We start from the raw sequence: 15,115 nt of genomic DNA on the forward strand, positions 1-15,115 counted from the left end.
TGTTCTCGAAAAAAAGGCAGAATTTATATAGCTTTGCTGAGAGAGTTAGAGCCGAGAAGAGAAGCAAGGAGGTACAGTTTTGTCCGGCGCTGTTGGAGGCCGATACCAACCTGACCTGTAATGTAATAATGCTCTCTTCTCTAACTTTGCCAAACCATATGCTAAGTTTGATTTATTTGTGCTCGGGGGCTTTAGGCGTGGGCGTAGCTGGAAGAATGTTCGTTCCTCCGGCGGCGGCGGCGGCCGGCTGAAATTGTTATTAGGCGCGCGCGCCACCTATTGGCGACCGCAGACTTGCCTAAACTATTCAAGCAGGCAGCCCCAACGTGTCGTGTGATCGATCAGGCAATTGGATTGCTCTTGATCACGTACGGGTACGGCCGGTGGGGGTGGTAAAGAGTTTTACAATTTAGAATAGATAATATAATAGATAATATAAAGACCGTATCTTATAAGAATCGGACTATAATTTTATAAATTTTTAGCTAAAAATATATAAATATCAAATTAGATTGTGAACGGACCACTATAATCATGCATGATTCGTTACCACTCCATGGTAGTTTACTAGGAGCTAGCGTATTAATTATTTCACACTGATTTTTTAGATTACATAATACAAATCGAACACTCACAATGCACACAGACTCACCCCTATGAGGTACAAGCGCATGCAAACCTTACCTCTACGAGACGTCTCGTTGTCGGCAGAAACTAACATTATCACCTACCACTAAAAGTACAATGTTATTAAATTCTAGAATATTCGCTCCCACAGGGAGTCAAATCCAGAACCTGAAGTGCTACCGAGACTACTGTAAGCACTAAGCAACAGGCTCTTCTGCTATTTACGCTGATGGATGGAGGTAGAATAATAAGTACTCCCTCCATTCTCTTTTGATAGTTCTATTTTGAAAACTCAAATATTCACAAATGATAGTTCTATTTGTTATTAATATGAACCATAGCAATAAATAGACCAGTAACGAGGAGTTCCCAGAAAAATCGTTAGAGGATCAACTAAAAAGCCTTGTGTTGCATTAATTAGATGATAAGTAAGATTGCTTTCCTTAATTATTGTGTCAAGATGAAATAGGACTATCAAAAGATAATAGAGGGAGTATAGCACGGGTGTATATACAGGGCACATGCCGATCTTGCATTGGACGACTCAGCTCGGCTTCGATCATTGATCAGAAACAATAAAGATTTTCGGCTGGACATTTCTGGTCCGTATATAATTGGGTGTGTTTAGTTCGCGATTTTTTTTGGATTTGGGTACTGTAGCATTTTCATTGTTATTTGACAATTAATATCTAATTATAGACTAATTAGATTTAAAAGATTCATCTCGTCATTTACAGTTGAACTGTATAATTAGTTATTTTTTCTAATAGTATTTAATATTCTATGCATGTGTCTGAATATTGAGTACTGTTGGAAAAATTAACAAAGCTCCTCGTTTAGACGTTTGTACGGCGTCGATCGAGAGATGGATGGCACCATGCATGGCATGGCATCTTCGAGAACCCTCTAGGGACCGTGCGTGAAGTCATGTATGGATCTTGTTAAAAGCATTGCTTGAAAAAGTTACTTCTCGAAAGATCCTCGAAAGCTACACATATCCGGGGTTCTCTTTTTGGCAAAACATCTCGATCAACCTGACTGTTTACTTGAACAAGACTCCTTATACACCGTAACATGTTTGCCTTTCTCTCTTGTACCGTGGCGAAACTAGAAGCTAAATTTTCGATTCATTGGACGCTCCGGCGAAACACTGGAAATAGATGTTCGATTCTAGAATAGAAAATTCCCGTCGCAACATAAACGCTATGTTACATGTAAAACAATAGTTGATACTAATATTTAACTATTGCAACATATAAGCGTCCGATTTTCTTTTATTCCGAACGTGTACTTTAGCATTATCGTTTTTCTTTTCAACCACGTACCACTACGCTGCATTCTGTTCGGAACAAACCAGCAGCTCAAGCAGAGTGTTGGGCTCAAATGAGGAACGGCACATCATAACGCTAGGCCAGTAGGCCCGCGGCCCACTGGGCCGTCTCCTTCAGCAGGTTTGTCTGTCATCTGCTCGCGCGCACTGGCTTAGTCTGAAACCTCTGAACAAGAATGCATGCTTAAGCTTAATTAATCAGTCAGGCTTAATCAAACCAGAACAATTCCCCCGAGTTCAATTTGCTCGTGTGCGGTGTGCTCGCACAGCATGGCCGGCAAGCAGGAGGTGGAGTTCGCCATGGATCCAACATCAAGGGCAGAGCCAAACAGAGATCAGATCAGGTGATCACACACGCGCGTGTAACGAAGCAGGAACGGTTTTATCTTCGAATTTGCAATAACATTACAACTTTGAGACCGTCCATGGCGACCGGGCCATGCAAGCCGTCTCACTAAGCTCGAAGAATCATCAACATGAGAGACGAACCGTGCGCGCGTGTTATGTACCAGCAGCTAGCGCGCTCGGCCTCAGTTGTGGCAGACCTTGGCGGTGGGCATGGTGATGCAGATGGGCGCGTACTTCTTCTTCGCCTCGGGGCTCCCGTTCTTGGGGTCCGCCATGGCGGCGCCAGCGCCGCCGACGGCCGCGACGGCCGCCGCCGCCGCCGCGATCATCACGGCGCGGCGCCCCTCGGCGGGTGCCGCCTCGGCGGCGGTCGCCGCCAGCCTCGCCGGCTCCTGCTGCTGCTGGCAGCGCTCGACCTTGGCGGCCCTGGCCACGGCGAGGCTGCCGCGGCGGGAGGGCGCGGCCGCCGCCACGGCCGCGAAGGAGGGCGCCATCATGGTGAGCGACGCCATCGGTAGCGAGTCGTCGTCGGCCGCTGCTGCTAGCTGCTGGTGCGGTGCGGACGTGGATGGCTCGGGCTGCGTGGGGAGGTTTTGGCAGCGGGCGCATGGTTATTAAGCTGCGGTCGGGAATGGGGAGGGCGCCTTATCCCGCGTGGGGGTGACCCGCCAGTGCGGCGCCGCCATGTGGCCGGGCGGCGTGACGTGGCTGAGGGGAGGGCGCAGATGCTGGATAACGCGAGGTGTGGCCGAGAGGATAACGAACGGGCGGACCGGATGACACCGCCGGAATTCGGGCTACTGGACTTGATCAGCTGCTTTCAGGCTGCAGTTACTTCAGTCATCACACCGATGCCTTTTTTTTATAGATTATATGAAAAAAGTTCCAGACTTATCATTCACGTATGAATACCTATCATGCACCTTCCAGTTAGATGAGATAACCAGTAATGGGGACCTAGCAGCATACTGTAGGGCTTACCGTAGCAACGTAGCAATTGAGAATTACCCAACTGGCTGAGCTGAATCAACAAAAGTTGATTTATTGCACGAGAAAAAATTGAAACAAAAAAGCATGTAAAAAAATCTATTCACCACTTACGAATGGAAAAACAAATTAGCACAAAATTGTGATACAAGGTCCATCTACAAACTACACAGGCTAAGTTACAAAACTTGGGCCACAAATGGAAGCCGAGCCCAAAATTAATTTTTTTGAAAAGGAATGTATCTGGAACTCTGAAAGAACTGAACAATTTACATAACTTTCCGTGCGGTTAGTTGCCGAGACGAGACCGCAATATCCCTGGTGTATATATTTGTGAGAGCAAAAAGTAGCAAAACGAACACTACTTGGGCGCTCACTATTCCGAAATGGCTAATGCTGTTGCCAATCTCCATCCAACTGCCGGTATTCCGTACCTGTGAGGAAAATGAACAGTAATATTCAGCACATTAAGTTTTGTGGCTGCACGAAATTCACTTATATTCAGATTTAAGGATAAACATAGCCATCAGAAAGAATAAAAAAATGCAAAGTAACACCATCTTGGTGTACTTCCAACTTCTTTCCTAGAGGAGATTCAGCCTTTGAGCTTCTAGACCCGAGTCCAAAACTAGTTTGTTACTTTACACTGCACAGCACACACTATTCATATAGAGTATCTCTCTTTTTTTTGGCGGGTATATGGAGTATATATTTAACAAGAGATTGCCATTAAGATATTTAAATATGGCAAACCAAACTAACTTTACCCATTAATGGATACAAACGAAAGAAACCATATAGAACTAAATATGGTTAAGGTAATGGAACATGTCTTCAAAGCATGAAAATAGAATTGCAAAATATTGATGAAAAGAACATACATACCAGGAAAAAGAAATGAATGGTCATTACATCTGAAAGCAGTATTACAAGAAAGTAGCAGCCCAATCGTGGGATCCGGACAATCTTGGTTATCGCGCTAAATGTACATCTGCAATTGATCATGAAAATCAGCTTAATAAAGTCCAGTTGAACACAAATTAAAAGTGTCTATTTAGTTTGGGTGTTTGGGTGTCCAAAGCCCCAACAAGGCAACAATAGCTGGGGTGGGGAACCTCATCTTCTTTATGTGTTTCGGATGCTGATTGTAGAGATAAATCAAGTACTCCCAAATTGAATCTAAAAGCAGACAAAGTGATAACTAATGTGCACAGAACACTTAATCTCAATAGATATCGAAATGAATATCAAATTATATACACATTGCTGCCTATTTTTTCTTCCTATAGCAGAAGGTGACCTTATTGTAACAAAACTTGCATCAAAGCATCATATTTTTTGAAAGAGGGTTGGACAAAAATAAAATTATCATGCACTGAAATTCCATAAATCACATCTTCATTAGCTCATTCTAACTTGACGACACTACATATAGCAAGGTCCAAAAGAACTTACATGACAAGCATGAAAGGAATGAACAGTTTAAAGATAAGAAGTCCTGCCATAAGAAATGGCTGCCAAGAGAAAAGAGAAAACATCAATGTCTACAGTAGTAAGAAGTAAAGTAATCTTTCAAAGAGAAATGATATAGCATATAAACTTACACTAAAAACTGTGATGAATCTGTACACGGATGAGATCTCAAAGCTTGCAATACTTGCAAAATTACCAGTACCAAAGAAGGCCACATTAAATAAGATCACCTGAAACAGAAAGACATCATTAGTTAGAGCATTCTGCTTTCAGCTAAAATAATAACAAAACTGTTAGTTTCTACTAAAACTCCATGATTGGATACTTAAAAAATTATATGGTAGAAATATGGAGTATCATGCTATGAAAGGTTGGAAGATGGTCAGCACAGGAAGTCTCTAATACATGCATTTGATCATTATTTTCATGTTATATGTTATTCAGAATTATCAAATGCATAACCATGTAGAAGCATTTCTTTTATTAGAAATCTGCCAATGCCATGCTGTAGTGAAACTTAATATGTTTACATTATCAATGGTCCAAGTTTTCAAAGTTTCACTTCAAATATTCTAAAACATCCTTCCTCCTCGCCCTGGCTCCCACATCTCCTAATTTTGGGGGTCTGGTCTAATTTTGGTCCCGCTGTGTTCTTTAGTAGAGTTTTTTTTTTGTATTCTAGGGAGTGTTACAGTCCCTTCATATCTGTAATCCTTTGTGGGGGGGGGGGGGGGGGTCCCTATCTTTCTTCTTAATATAATGAAGCGTAGTTCTCGTACGCTTCCGAGAAGAAAAAAACATATTCTAAAACATCTATTGAGAGCAGAAAGAGTAGCTTTCATTGGCCACCACTACTGTTAATGATTTAGCATCTTTGGCTGCCTATGACTTCCAACTCTAGAGGATTATCTACTGTCCATACAATCTTATATCTATTCTGCTATTTATTTATAAAAAAATGCATTGCGTCCAATTGCTTCCACACTTTTATGCGGTACCTCAACTATAGAATTGGGATTATAAAGTATAAACTTCAATCAGCAAGACAAATAGTAACAACCAGACTTACGAATAATAGAGGAATTCTTAAATCAGATAATTGTAGGTGTCTTTCTTCATAACCAAACACTGAGCCATCCACAAGGCTTCTACGACGTGCAGATCCGCTTTCTTCTGAGCAGTAGAGGTTGGCAGATTCCACAAATATCCATCCAATCAGTACCATTGAGAAAGCACTATAGAAAACTGCTTCATAGCTGCAGGGGTTTGACAAAATATGAGATACTATTTTCATGTTCCAAGACTTCAGGCACAGTACACACAAAAAAAAGTGTATGAACTGCAGAAGGTAACAGCATACCCAATAGAAAGCAGCAGAAAAGGAGGAGCAAAACCCAAGAAGATAGATGTAAGACGAGACAGAACACTAGGCGGTGAGAAAAGAGGTAGCACCATAGCAACACCTGCCAAAGATAATGCATGTTAAAAACAATAGAATCAAAAAATCTTACAAGTTCAAGCAGGATATAGCACAAATAAGGTTGCACAAATGGCTTTAAAAAATGGGATGTGTTTAGTGGAGTTCAGCTCAACATACTTTCAACGGTCAGGCCCAAAGCTGATGTAGATCTTTAACAAAGTAGAATGTTTCCACCTGGGGTTACAGCTATTCCCCAGAGGGCAGGATCAATTTTCAATTTTATTCTTTTCTTCCTACATTTTATTCTCTGGATATATTCCAATATTACTCTCACAGTTTCTCATAATAAAAACAAAAAGGGGCAATTCTGAATTGTTAGCCTAGCAAAGTTCTGAACTTGATACCATTTTCCTAATTCAGTGGAGAATATATTTATTACAATAATGCCAGTTAACATTGCAGGCAGTTGACATTTTTTAGAAGGTTTCAGAAAAGCAGCCAGTTCTGGAATCTGATCAGTTATACGAAACCTGGTCATCGGTGCTATAACCAACCTTTGTTCCAGCTGTTTCATTAATCATTACAGAACAAAAGGCGAAGCAATTGTTCCGCAAGAACCTACCACAAATAACATTAGGATGCTCGGATAGATCCATCAGGAATACAAGAGGAGCACTCTTGCAGCATTCTTGGAGTTAGACTATTTTTTTTATTCAGTTAATGTACCAAACCCTCAATACCATGAGTTTCTTATGTCCAAACAAGGCATTTACCCGTTAAAAACGAAAAAAAAATAAAAATATAGCCTACTTAGCGATAACAATTAAAACAGTTCGGAAAATGCCAAATAAGACCCTCACTCTTGGGTTGATGCACAAACAAAATTTAGCTGCAAGTGAGGTTCAGACTTATAAGTTGTTGCTGTATGATTACAAGAAAACATGATGTATCAATGAATCAGATATTGGCATATGCCATAAAAACTGAAGACAGGAACCAATGACACACTAGAGAATTGGTGGCACAAATAGCAACTCATGTGGCTTACCAGCTACAGACCAGTTGATCAACTGGTGCAATGAGTGTAATTCTCTGTTCTGGGACCGATGTGAGGTAGATAACCACACCATTATTGAAGATATTGCAACTAAAATAACCTGAAACATAGTAAGTAACATGTCAACAATGTATCAAACTTGAACTTCCACGAAAGAAATGTCAATATCAAGATATCTATTTTGAGTTTTGCACCTGTACAAAATATAGCTTTGAGGATTGAGAATCACGTTTATTTGCTCGAGTCAGATAGAGCCAAAAGGTGGTACAATTGGAGTTAGCCCATCTTGAAGCCACTGCGATCAGTATTATGAGTGCTCCGCTAAGAATTCTGCAGATAAAGAGTTCATCAGATCAAAGCTGCAAGGAAAACACCCAAATAAACAATATTTGGTGAGATAGCTAGCAGCTTCCTACAATCATGAATCATAGATAACAGTATCAATGGTTTACTATGTACATGCAACGGCTTGTTCTCTTCTCGGACTGGAGAAAATGCAAGAAAAAGCATGCATGAAGGCTGTGAAAGAAGCATACACCAAGTTGTTGTTTTCTGGTATTTCAGCTGGCATCAGTGTGAATACAGACAGGAACCAGCAAGCAAGCCATATGTATATCGCAAGTACAGGGCCAGCTTGAATAAAAAAGGCTACATAAGTTGAACCAGTTATGCCAAGGACCAAGAAGCACCATGTATAGATTTTCCTATCAAAGAAGCTTATAACCTGCACATAAGTACCAAATTCCATGTTAAATCTCCTCAAAAATCTTAAAATGCTTGGTGTTTCAACACTGGGCACATACCAGAAACTCCAATACAAACAGTGCAATCGCCGAACTGATCAGGAGATTCAGTGTATGCTTGAAGGGCATATTAGAAAATTCTCTCCACACAGCCTTCAGAAATTCGAAGTTCTGTACAATTCTTGTCCAAAGGAATATTGTCATAAATGCATAAGCATGGTAAAGAAGCGGTGATTTCTCTAGAAGTAGTATGATGGATGACAAACCCATAAAGAAACATCCACCAATGTAAACCTGAAACCAGTGGAGATAATATCAAAACAGTGTAATTATGTAAGTAAAAGCACATCACCATTTAATAAATTGAGAAAGCACCAAAACATAGTTGATAAGCAACTTTGGTTACACAAGAATGAATAATTACACAGCCCTAATTCCATCTGATGTCTACACTCTAGACATAACCAAACATCTGAAATTCATGATATGAATTCTAGGCATCTGTTCTGCAGAGGCAAAGAAAAAAGAATCTTGGAAAATGTAAAAAGAAAAACATGATGAAGTTCAACAAAAATATATTGTCTCCAATGTAGATTGAGTAAACTGAAAATGACACCAACAAATGAATACGATCGTAACATATAAAAGAACAGACATAAATACATAAAGACTGGGCAAAGATAAACTATCATACTTTCATGGAGGTATTCTTAGGATGCAACAAAGCCTTCTTCAGCAGAATCGCAGGAAATGATGTATAAGATTGTAGCACATGTAGAATGAGGTTGATCATCCATCCAATATATCCAAGGGTAATTGTTGTCATTAACATGAACCAATCATATGTTTGGAAATAATGGAGACCGGCAAGAGCCATCCTCCGGAGCTCTTCAGAATGTTTCATGGCAGTATCATAGTCCCTTTCAGATATAAGATCCTCAATCTGACTGAGCACTGAAGAATAGTTTGCCAGTGGCTTAAAAGGCTTGAAATAGAGTGAACTGGATTGCTTCAGCTCTGAGATCGATAAGGAAGTCATGTTTAGGATTAAGAGTGTGTTCTATTGTCTAATTGTTTATCTTGGTCACATTTGCATTAGGAAAAAACAGGAAGTGGATTGACAGCATGAACAGTCTTGTTGGTCGACTATGGACTTCAATAATAGATCAGCAATGATATCTCCATATCACTCAATCACACTACGAGACATCTCACCAAGAATAGCATATCGTAGAAGCTTAGAAGCATGGAGTAAGCAAAATTTAAAGTTCAAGTGTGTAAACTTGTTCTGGAAGGATACGTGACTTTCGGAGAAACTGGTTAAGAATTTGCTTTGTATTGGCCAGAACTGCTTCAACTTCATCAGCCTGTATGAATATAGGAGATAAACTTGAATGAGCAGTGTTTAGCCAAGCACAAAAGATTTTTTTTTGCATAGTGCAGCAGTGATTGTCTGACCTTGCTTAGTTTCAAATAGTGAGTAGGTAAGCTCCCCACCGAATTCATTGGGCATGGTAAACCCACAAGTGTTGACTGCAATTATTTTGAGGATCTCAGAAAATGTTTATTTAAGAAAACCAAATGCAGCCAGAGAAGAAATGAATACATAGTTGAACACAGAAATTTCTAAGCTACCATTAGAGGAGCTATATCAGCCTGGTTGACATCCACTCTCTCAAAGCCCTCAAGGGCCCAGTCCTGTGGGGTGGGCGTATCATGTTTATGGTCATCAACAAACCGAAAGCCATCATCTGGCTTCTCTGTATAAGCCAAGAACTTTGGACTTCTGATTCCAGCACCCCATGCTACAAGAGGAGTATCAGTATTCGAAGGGTGTCCGTCTCCATGGCTTCCTGTAGGTAGAAGTGCCTAATTAGATCGGCTTTACAAATAATAAAGGAACAATAGTGTACTAACCTAATATACTAACAAGATAACCAATAAAAATGAAGCTGTTTCAATTAGTCACAGCCTAACAGATCAATCGTCAATAGCAAAATTCCTTGTGATATACCCAAGGCAGTTTTTGCATAAAGTGAAACCAAAATCAGGCCTTCGATGACAGGATTGGGGTTGTCAACACTATTCTAAAATGCAGCATGAAATCAGTGCAGACTGAATCAGTGCAGCCAGTTTCAGTGCATGAAATCAGATTGAATTAGTGGCTATTTCAGGTCAGCAATGAACAATTTCATTTTGCAGTCCAGATTGATTCAGAGCAGCCAGTTATGCCGTTCATTCTGAGCATGCACCAGTTGACTAGGGGATAATTTCCAAATTTATATGCATACCAGGTGGAAAGAGATAGACCTGGGGAGTTACTATTCGAGTCTAACTTGATTCCTAGACCCCAGTATTTTCAAATTAAAATGTGATTTTTCAAATTTTTACAGTTGCCTGGTGGTGACCAAGGTGTCCCGCTCTCCCAGAACATGGCAGGTTCCCTCCACAATTCAGAACCCTGCCCAGGAACCCAGTACTCATATAGTACCAAACCTCTACATAATATACAAAGATGACCAACAAATTTATTTGCGAGAAACTTTTGTGTATAACTTACCTTTGTCACTCATTCCATGATCTGCGGTAAACACATAAGCTGTTTGGTTGTCTTTGAAATAGTTCTCCATGAGATTGTACACACTTTCAGCTATTTGATCGACAACCTTGACATTGTTCAGATAAATGCTTGAATAGGGTCGGTGTGCATGGCCATTGGTATCACAACCCAGTAAGTGTAGAAATATAACCAATTTATCCTGTAGGAGTAACTGCCTCAATTTAATGTCGTCAAAAGACCTGTTGAGAAGACCTTGAAACTGGTCAAATGACCAATGATCCAGAAATGATGCATCTGCAACCAAGTTCTCTAACAAAGTAAAAACATGATTCCAAAATAGAAGTAAAATGCAAAAGCAGAGGATTGATGGTTTATAGGTCCTTTGATGTTGAGTAAAATATTCTTTTCTTGAAGAGGGGCACATCCGACATCCCTCATGTATTCAAACAAGAAAACCCATAAAATTCATGATAACACTTGCCATTTGCTGTTTTTTTTAAAAAAAGAACATTCACCAAAACTAAAGAAAAAAATTCATAGATCTATTTTATATACGATCTGTTACAAGATGAACTTTAAGATTAACATGAATATTCAGGAAGAATGAATGTGCAGTATGAGAAATCACAAAGTTATCTAAACATGTCAAGCAAAGAATGATATGGTTTGATATGTCTACCACAGTAGTTGTAGGACAATTACAAACATACAATACCATAGTACTCTAGCATAACTTCAGCAAGCTACATTTACCAATAAATCTGACCTGTTGCAAAGTCTTCATATTCATGTGGATAAGTGTCCCAGGTACTGTGAGGTAGGCTACTGCAGAATATAGGAACAATATCTGGACTTCCAAATGAGATAGTGTGCCGACTCTGATTGAATACAGAATCAAACTCAACTGGATTGGCCTTCCATCCTGCACCACAGAGTATAATGTTCAAATGACCTTCACACTGAATTTCCAATAACACAAATCAGTGTGTTTTACTAAGCTCAGCTAAAAGCAACTCATAGTCCTGGACAAGCAATTAGGGCATAGTATTTACTGCTTAGCCCATCAGATCATAGCATATTTACCTCTGTTCGCCTAAACGGCCGTTTAATCCGTTTAAATAGCATTTAAACAGTAAATAGAGGTCACCCGTGTCGTTTAGGCCCTAAACGGTAAATTAAACAGTTGGACCGTTTAAACCCGTTTAAACCGTTAAAAACCGTCTAACTAGAGTTGAGTTAAACGTGATTAGATGGGCTGAATGGCCATTTAATTCATAATTTAGTTAATCGGAGGATTACAACTACCACAGTCAATATCAAACCAATTAGTATCGTAAGTACATGAAGTGTTGTGGGATTTAGATTTCTTCCAAGAAGATTATTTGGTAGAATATTTACTTATTACAGGTGCAAATATGTAGAACTTCTAGCATATTTGACATTTACATACATAAATATGCATATTTTAGTGTTACTATGCCAAACCGTTTAGGCCATTTAACTCCGTTTAAACGGCCTAAACGCTAAACAAAGGGTGACCGACTGTTTACCGTTTAGCGTTTAGGATAACATTGATATTTACTATTCACTTGAGCAATATTAATCACGAGTAGGTTGTCAGTACTACCCATCTATAACACCTCTCTCAGTTACAATTTGCGGCACATAGTTAACTACATGTGTTTTGGTCACCAGGTGGGCACAAAGTATCATCAATACTATTTGAGTAGTAGCAATTACGAAAAATGGCAAGTTATGAGAAATGCCAATGACACTAAACAAAGCAATGCAATTATACAAAAGTGCAGCATAACTGAAAATTGAAGTAAGCCGAATGACTTGTGAAAACATGGCACATGAGCAGTTCACCTTTGGTGACAGCACTGGGGTCCTCGTAGAAGCCGGCGATGAGGGAGACGTGGCCGGGCCTGGACTCGGTGGGCGGGCGCGCGTGGCTGACACCCCACCGGCCCTTCTCCTCGATCACGCCGCGCAGGAACGGCGCCCTGTACCTCCCCCGCTCGTCCGGCTCGAAGAACTTGTCCGCCCTGAGACCGTCCGCTGCACGCACCAAAACCCCAGCCAAATCACACACCCAGCATCGAGCCGAAGAGTAACGAGATGGGATCGGAGGATCAGGAGCGGGGCGCACCGACGAGGAGGACGAGGCGCTTGGCGGGGGCGGCGGAGAGGCGGGGCGGCACGGGGTCCATGCCGTGCACGATGGGGGACTTGAAGTAGATGTCGAAGATGCTGAGCATGTACACGGCGTGGAGCGCGACGCCGAGGACGACCAGCCACCGCTCGCGCCGCCGCGTGGAGGCGGACGGCGAGTGCGGCTGCGGCTGCGGGCGTGGGCGGCCGGCCATCGCGGCGGCGGGGCGCCGGCAGAGCCGGGGAGGTTGAGGCGGTGGATCTGGGTGGGTTCTTTGGAGGGAACAGGACTGAGCTCGAAGGCGCCGTTGGACTGACACGACCAGACACGCCGGGGGGCGGATCGGAAGTACAGTAACACGTTGGATAAGCTCATGATATGAGCCTTTGTGTTAATATAAGCATCAGATTATCCAATCAATAGTAACTTACTTCAGTTAACTTCATTTGTCATATTTCTATTTTTTTTTCCTATCTATTAGATCTTTGGCTAAATACATGTTTACACTCACACAGCCACACTCACTACTATGAACATACACACGTACGCACACCTTAGCATCTCCGAGAGACTCGAGCGGAGAATCTTGAGATTAATGAAGTGATCAAAGGATGTATTGCTATCGACGGCCACCAAAAGAATGGCATCATTAATTATTAAAATAAAATTAAAAAATATGGTCACTTGTAGATACGACTGTTATCAAAGTGATGATTAGAAGACCTTATAATTATTATTGCTTAATCCAACAACACAGAATAGTTTATTTATGTTCTAAACTTCCCAAATTTAAAATAAAAATATTAAAATCTGCAATATCAATAAATGCATGATCACAGATACTTATGTAGTTTTTTATGAAGCTAATATGATTGTTGTTTTCAGTGTATGTTTTATAAACTTGGTCAAAGTTAGTAGAATTTGACTTAGAACGAAAAAACTAAAATATTTTACATAAAGAATGAAGAGAGCTACAATTTAGTACAATGGGTAAGGTTTTCTCCTTTTTTTCCCATTTGTTACGGTGTTCACCACAAATAAGAAGGTTTTTCTATAGTATGCTTAAGGTAGGGGTAGAAAGAGGAACGTGGTTATCCAAATTATCTAGATCCACACCTGCGAAAATCCTAATGTGAATATGCAAATACATTTCTGTATTCGTTTCTAATATGATAACTAAAATGATATACTGAAACTCATTTTTCCATGATCCAAATTCGTATTTATATTTGTGTCGTGGTGCTGCAACCACGGCCGGGTGGCGGAAGGCACCCGCCCTAGCCCAGAGGGTGTGTACTCAGGGGTTAGCTAGTCCCAGTTAGATCTCACTCAAGAACACGATGAACCCAGCAAGATTTAGAGTGGTTCGGGCCGCCGGAGCGTAATACCCTACGTCCACTGTGTGTTGTATTGCCTTTCCACGAGAGCGAGCGAGCTCACCAGGGCTGTGTGTGTGGAGAACTTGAAGTCCTTCGTGCGCAGTGAGCGCCTCCCTTTTATATCTCAAGGGAGGCGCGTACATGGCTGTTGGGTCCCCGACAAGTGGGCCCATCGGTGTAGTATAAACTAACGTACTGTTCATACATCATGGCGTCGCAGGCAGCGGGGATCTCTCTTCTGTAATCCCTTGCCTGCTCCTGGTGTCCCTCGTTCATCATGTTCAGGCGCCGTCTTGTCGGGACGATGCCAGACGTAGCTAGTGGCGTCGCCTGCCACGTAGCTGAACGGCTGTGTAGGGAGCGGCGTAGGCGGCATGATGGAAAAGTGCCGTGCCGTCGTGTCCATTTAATGCTGCAGACGGGCTCTGCGCGGGCGCGGCACAGGCGGCCGTACTGTGCACCTTGGTAATACGCGGTGCACAGTGAGGCCTGACAAAGGCTGTCCCGCGTGCCGCGGCGACAGAGCACGCCTCAACCACTTGCATTAAATGCGGTGGGTGGGCGAGTCTCCTTGCGGAGGACTCGCGCACGAGCCCGCGCCCGTGCCACCGGGGCACGTGGCGGCTCTGGACCCCCACACGGAAAAGGGGGGGTCCGGATGGCGCAGGAGGTCCCGGACCCCTATGGGGGGGTCTGAGGCCTCGGCTGCCAGCTCGGAGCTTCCCTTCCTTAGAGACACGTGGCATCTCCGGACCCATCCCCAGGCGGGGAACGGGTCCGGGGCCGTTGGCCTGGTGAGGAAAGAGCCTGACCGGCGGGGCCTTGCTACTCCGTCCTTGCGCGTAGTTACGGATAACTACGCGGGTCCTGCCTTGCTGCGGTAAGAGTGGGTATCACTGCTACAGGGTACCGACAGTGGCCCCCGGGCCCACCTTAGGGGAGGTACGAACCCGCAGGTAGGGCCACTACTGCGATTTGGCTCTGCATAGCTTGAAGCTTCTTGCTGCAGAGGTCTTGACCGGCTTTGACCATCCAT

The 15,115-nt window shown here is 42.3% G+C and overlaps 2 protein-coding genes across 2 annotated transcripts; both read right to left on the reverse strand.

Moving 5' to 3' along the window:
- Positions 1-2,320: 2,320 nt before the first annotated feature.
- LOC120656214 (photosystem II 5 kDa protein, chloroplastic-like) lies at positions 2,321-2,903 on the reverse strand. The gene has a single exon (XM_039934253.1). It carries the CDS (start codon positions 2,815-2,817, stop codon positions 2,488-2,490), a length of 330 nt encoding a protein of 109 aa, XP_039790187.1. The 5' UTR covers positions 2,818-2,903; the 3' UTR covers positions 2,321-2,487.
- A 461-nt stretch (positions 2,904-3,364) lies between these two features.
- Positions 3,365-13,061, reverse strand: LOC120656213 (GPI ethanolamine phosphate transferase 1-like). Its single transcript, XM_039934252.1, has 18 exons — positions 12,698-13,061; positions 12,415-12,606; positions 11,312-11,467; positions 10,546-10,839; positions 9,621-9,838; positions 9,444-9,518; positions 9,286-9,352; positions 8,680-9,002; positions 8,046-8,279; positions 7,779-7,966; positions 7,437-7,572; positions 7,234-7,342; positions 6,126-6,228; positions 5,835-6,021; positions 4,897-4,995; positions 4,748-4,806; positions 4,178-4,283; positions 3,365-3,726 (listed from the first exon to the last, which is right to left on the reverse strand). The coding sequence occupies exons 1-18, from the start codon at positions 12,912-12,914 to the stop codon at positions 3,562-3,564; spliced, it is 2,928 nt and encodes a 975-aa protein (XP_039790186.1). The 5' UTR covers positions 12,915-13,061; the 3' UTR covers positions 3,365-3,561.
- Between the last annotated feature and the right edge of the window lie 2,054 nt (positions 13,062-15,115).

The sequence above is a fragment of the Panicum virgatum genome, chromosome 1N (genome assembly GCF_016808335.1).
Source record: "Panicum virgatum strain AP13 chromosome 1N, P.virgatum_v5, whole genome shotgun sequence".
Lineage (NCBI taxonomy): Eukaryota > Viridiplantae > Streptophyta > Magnoliopsida > Poales > Poaceae > Panicum > Panicum virgatum.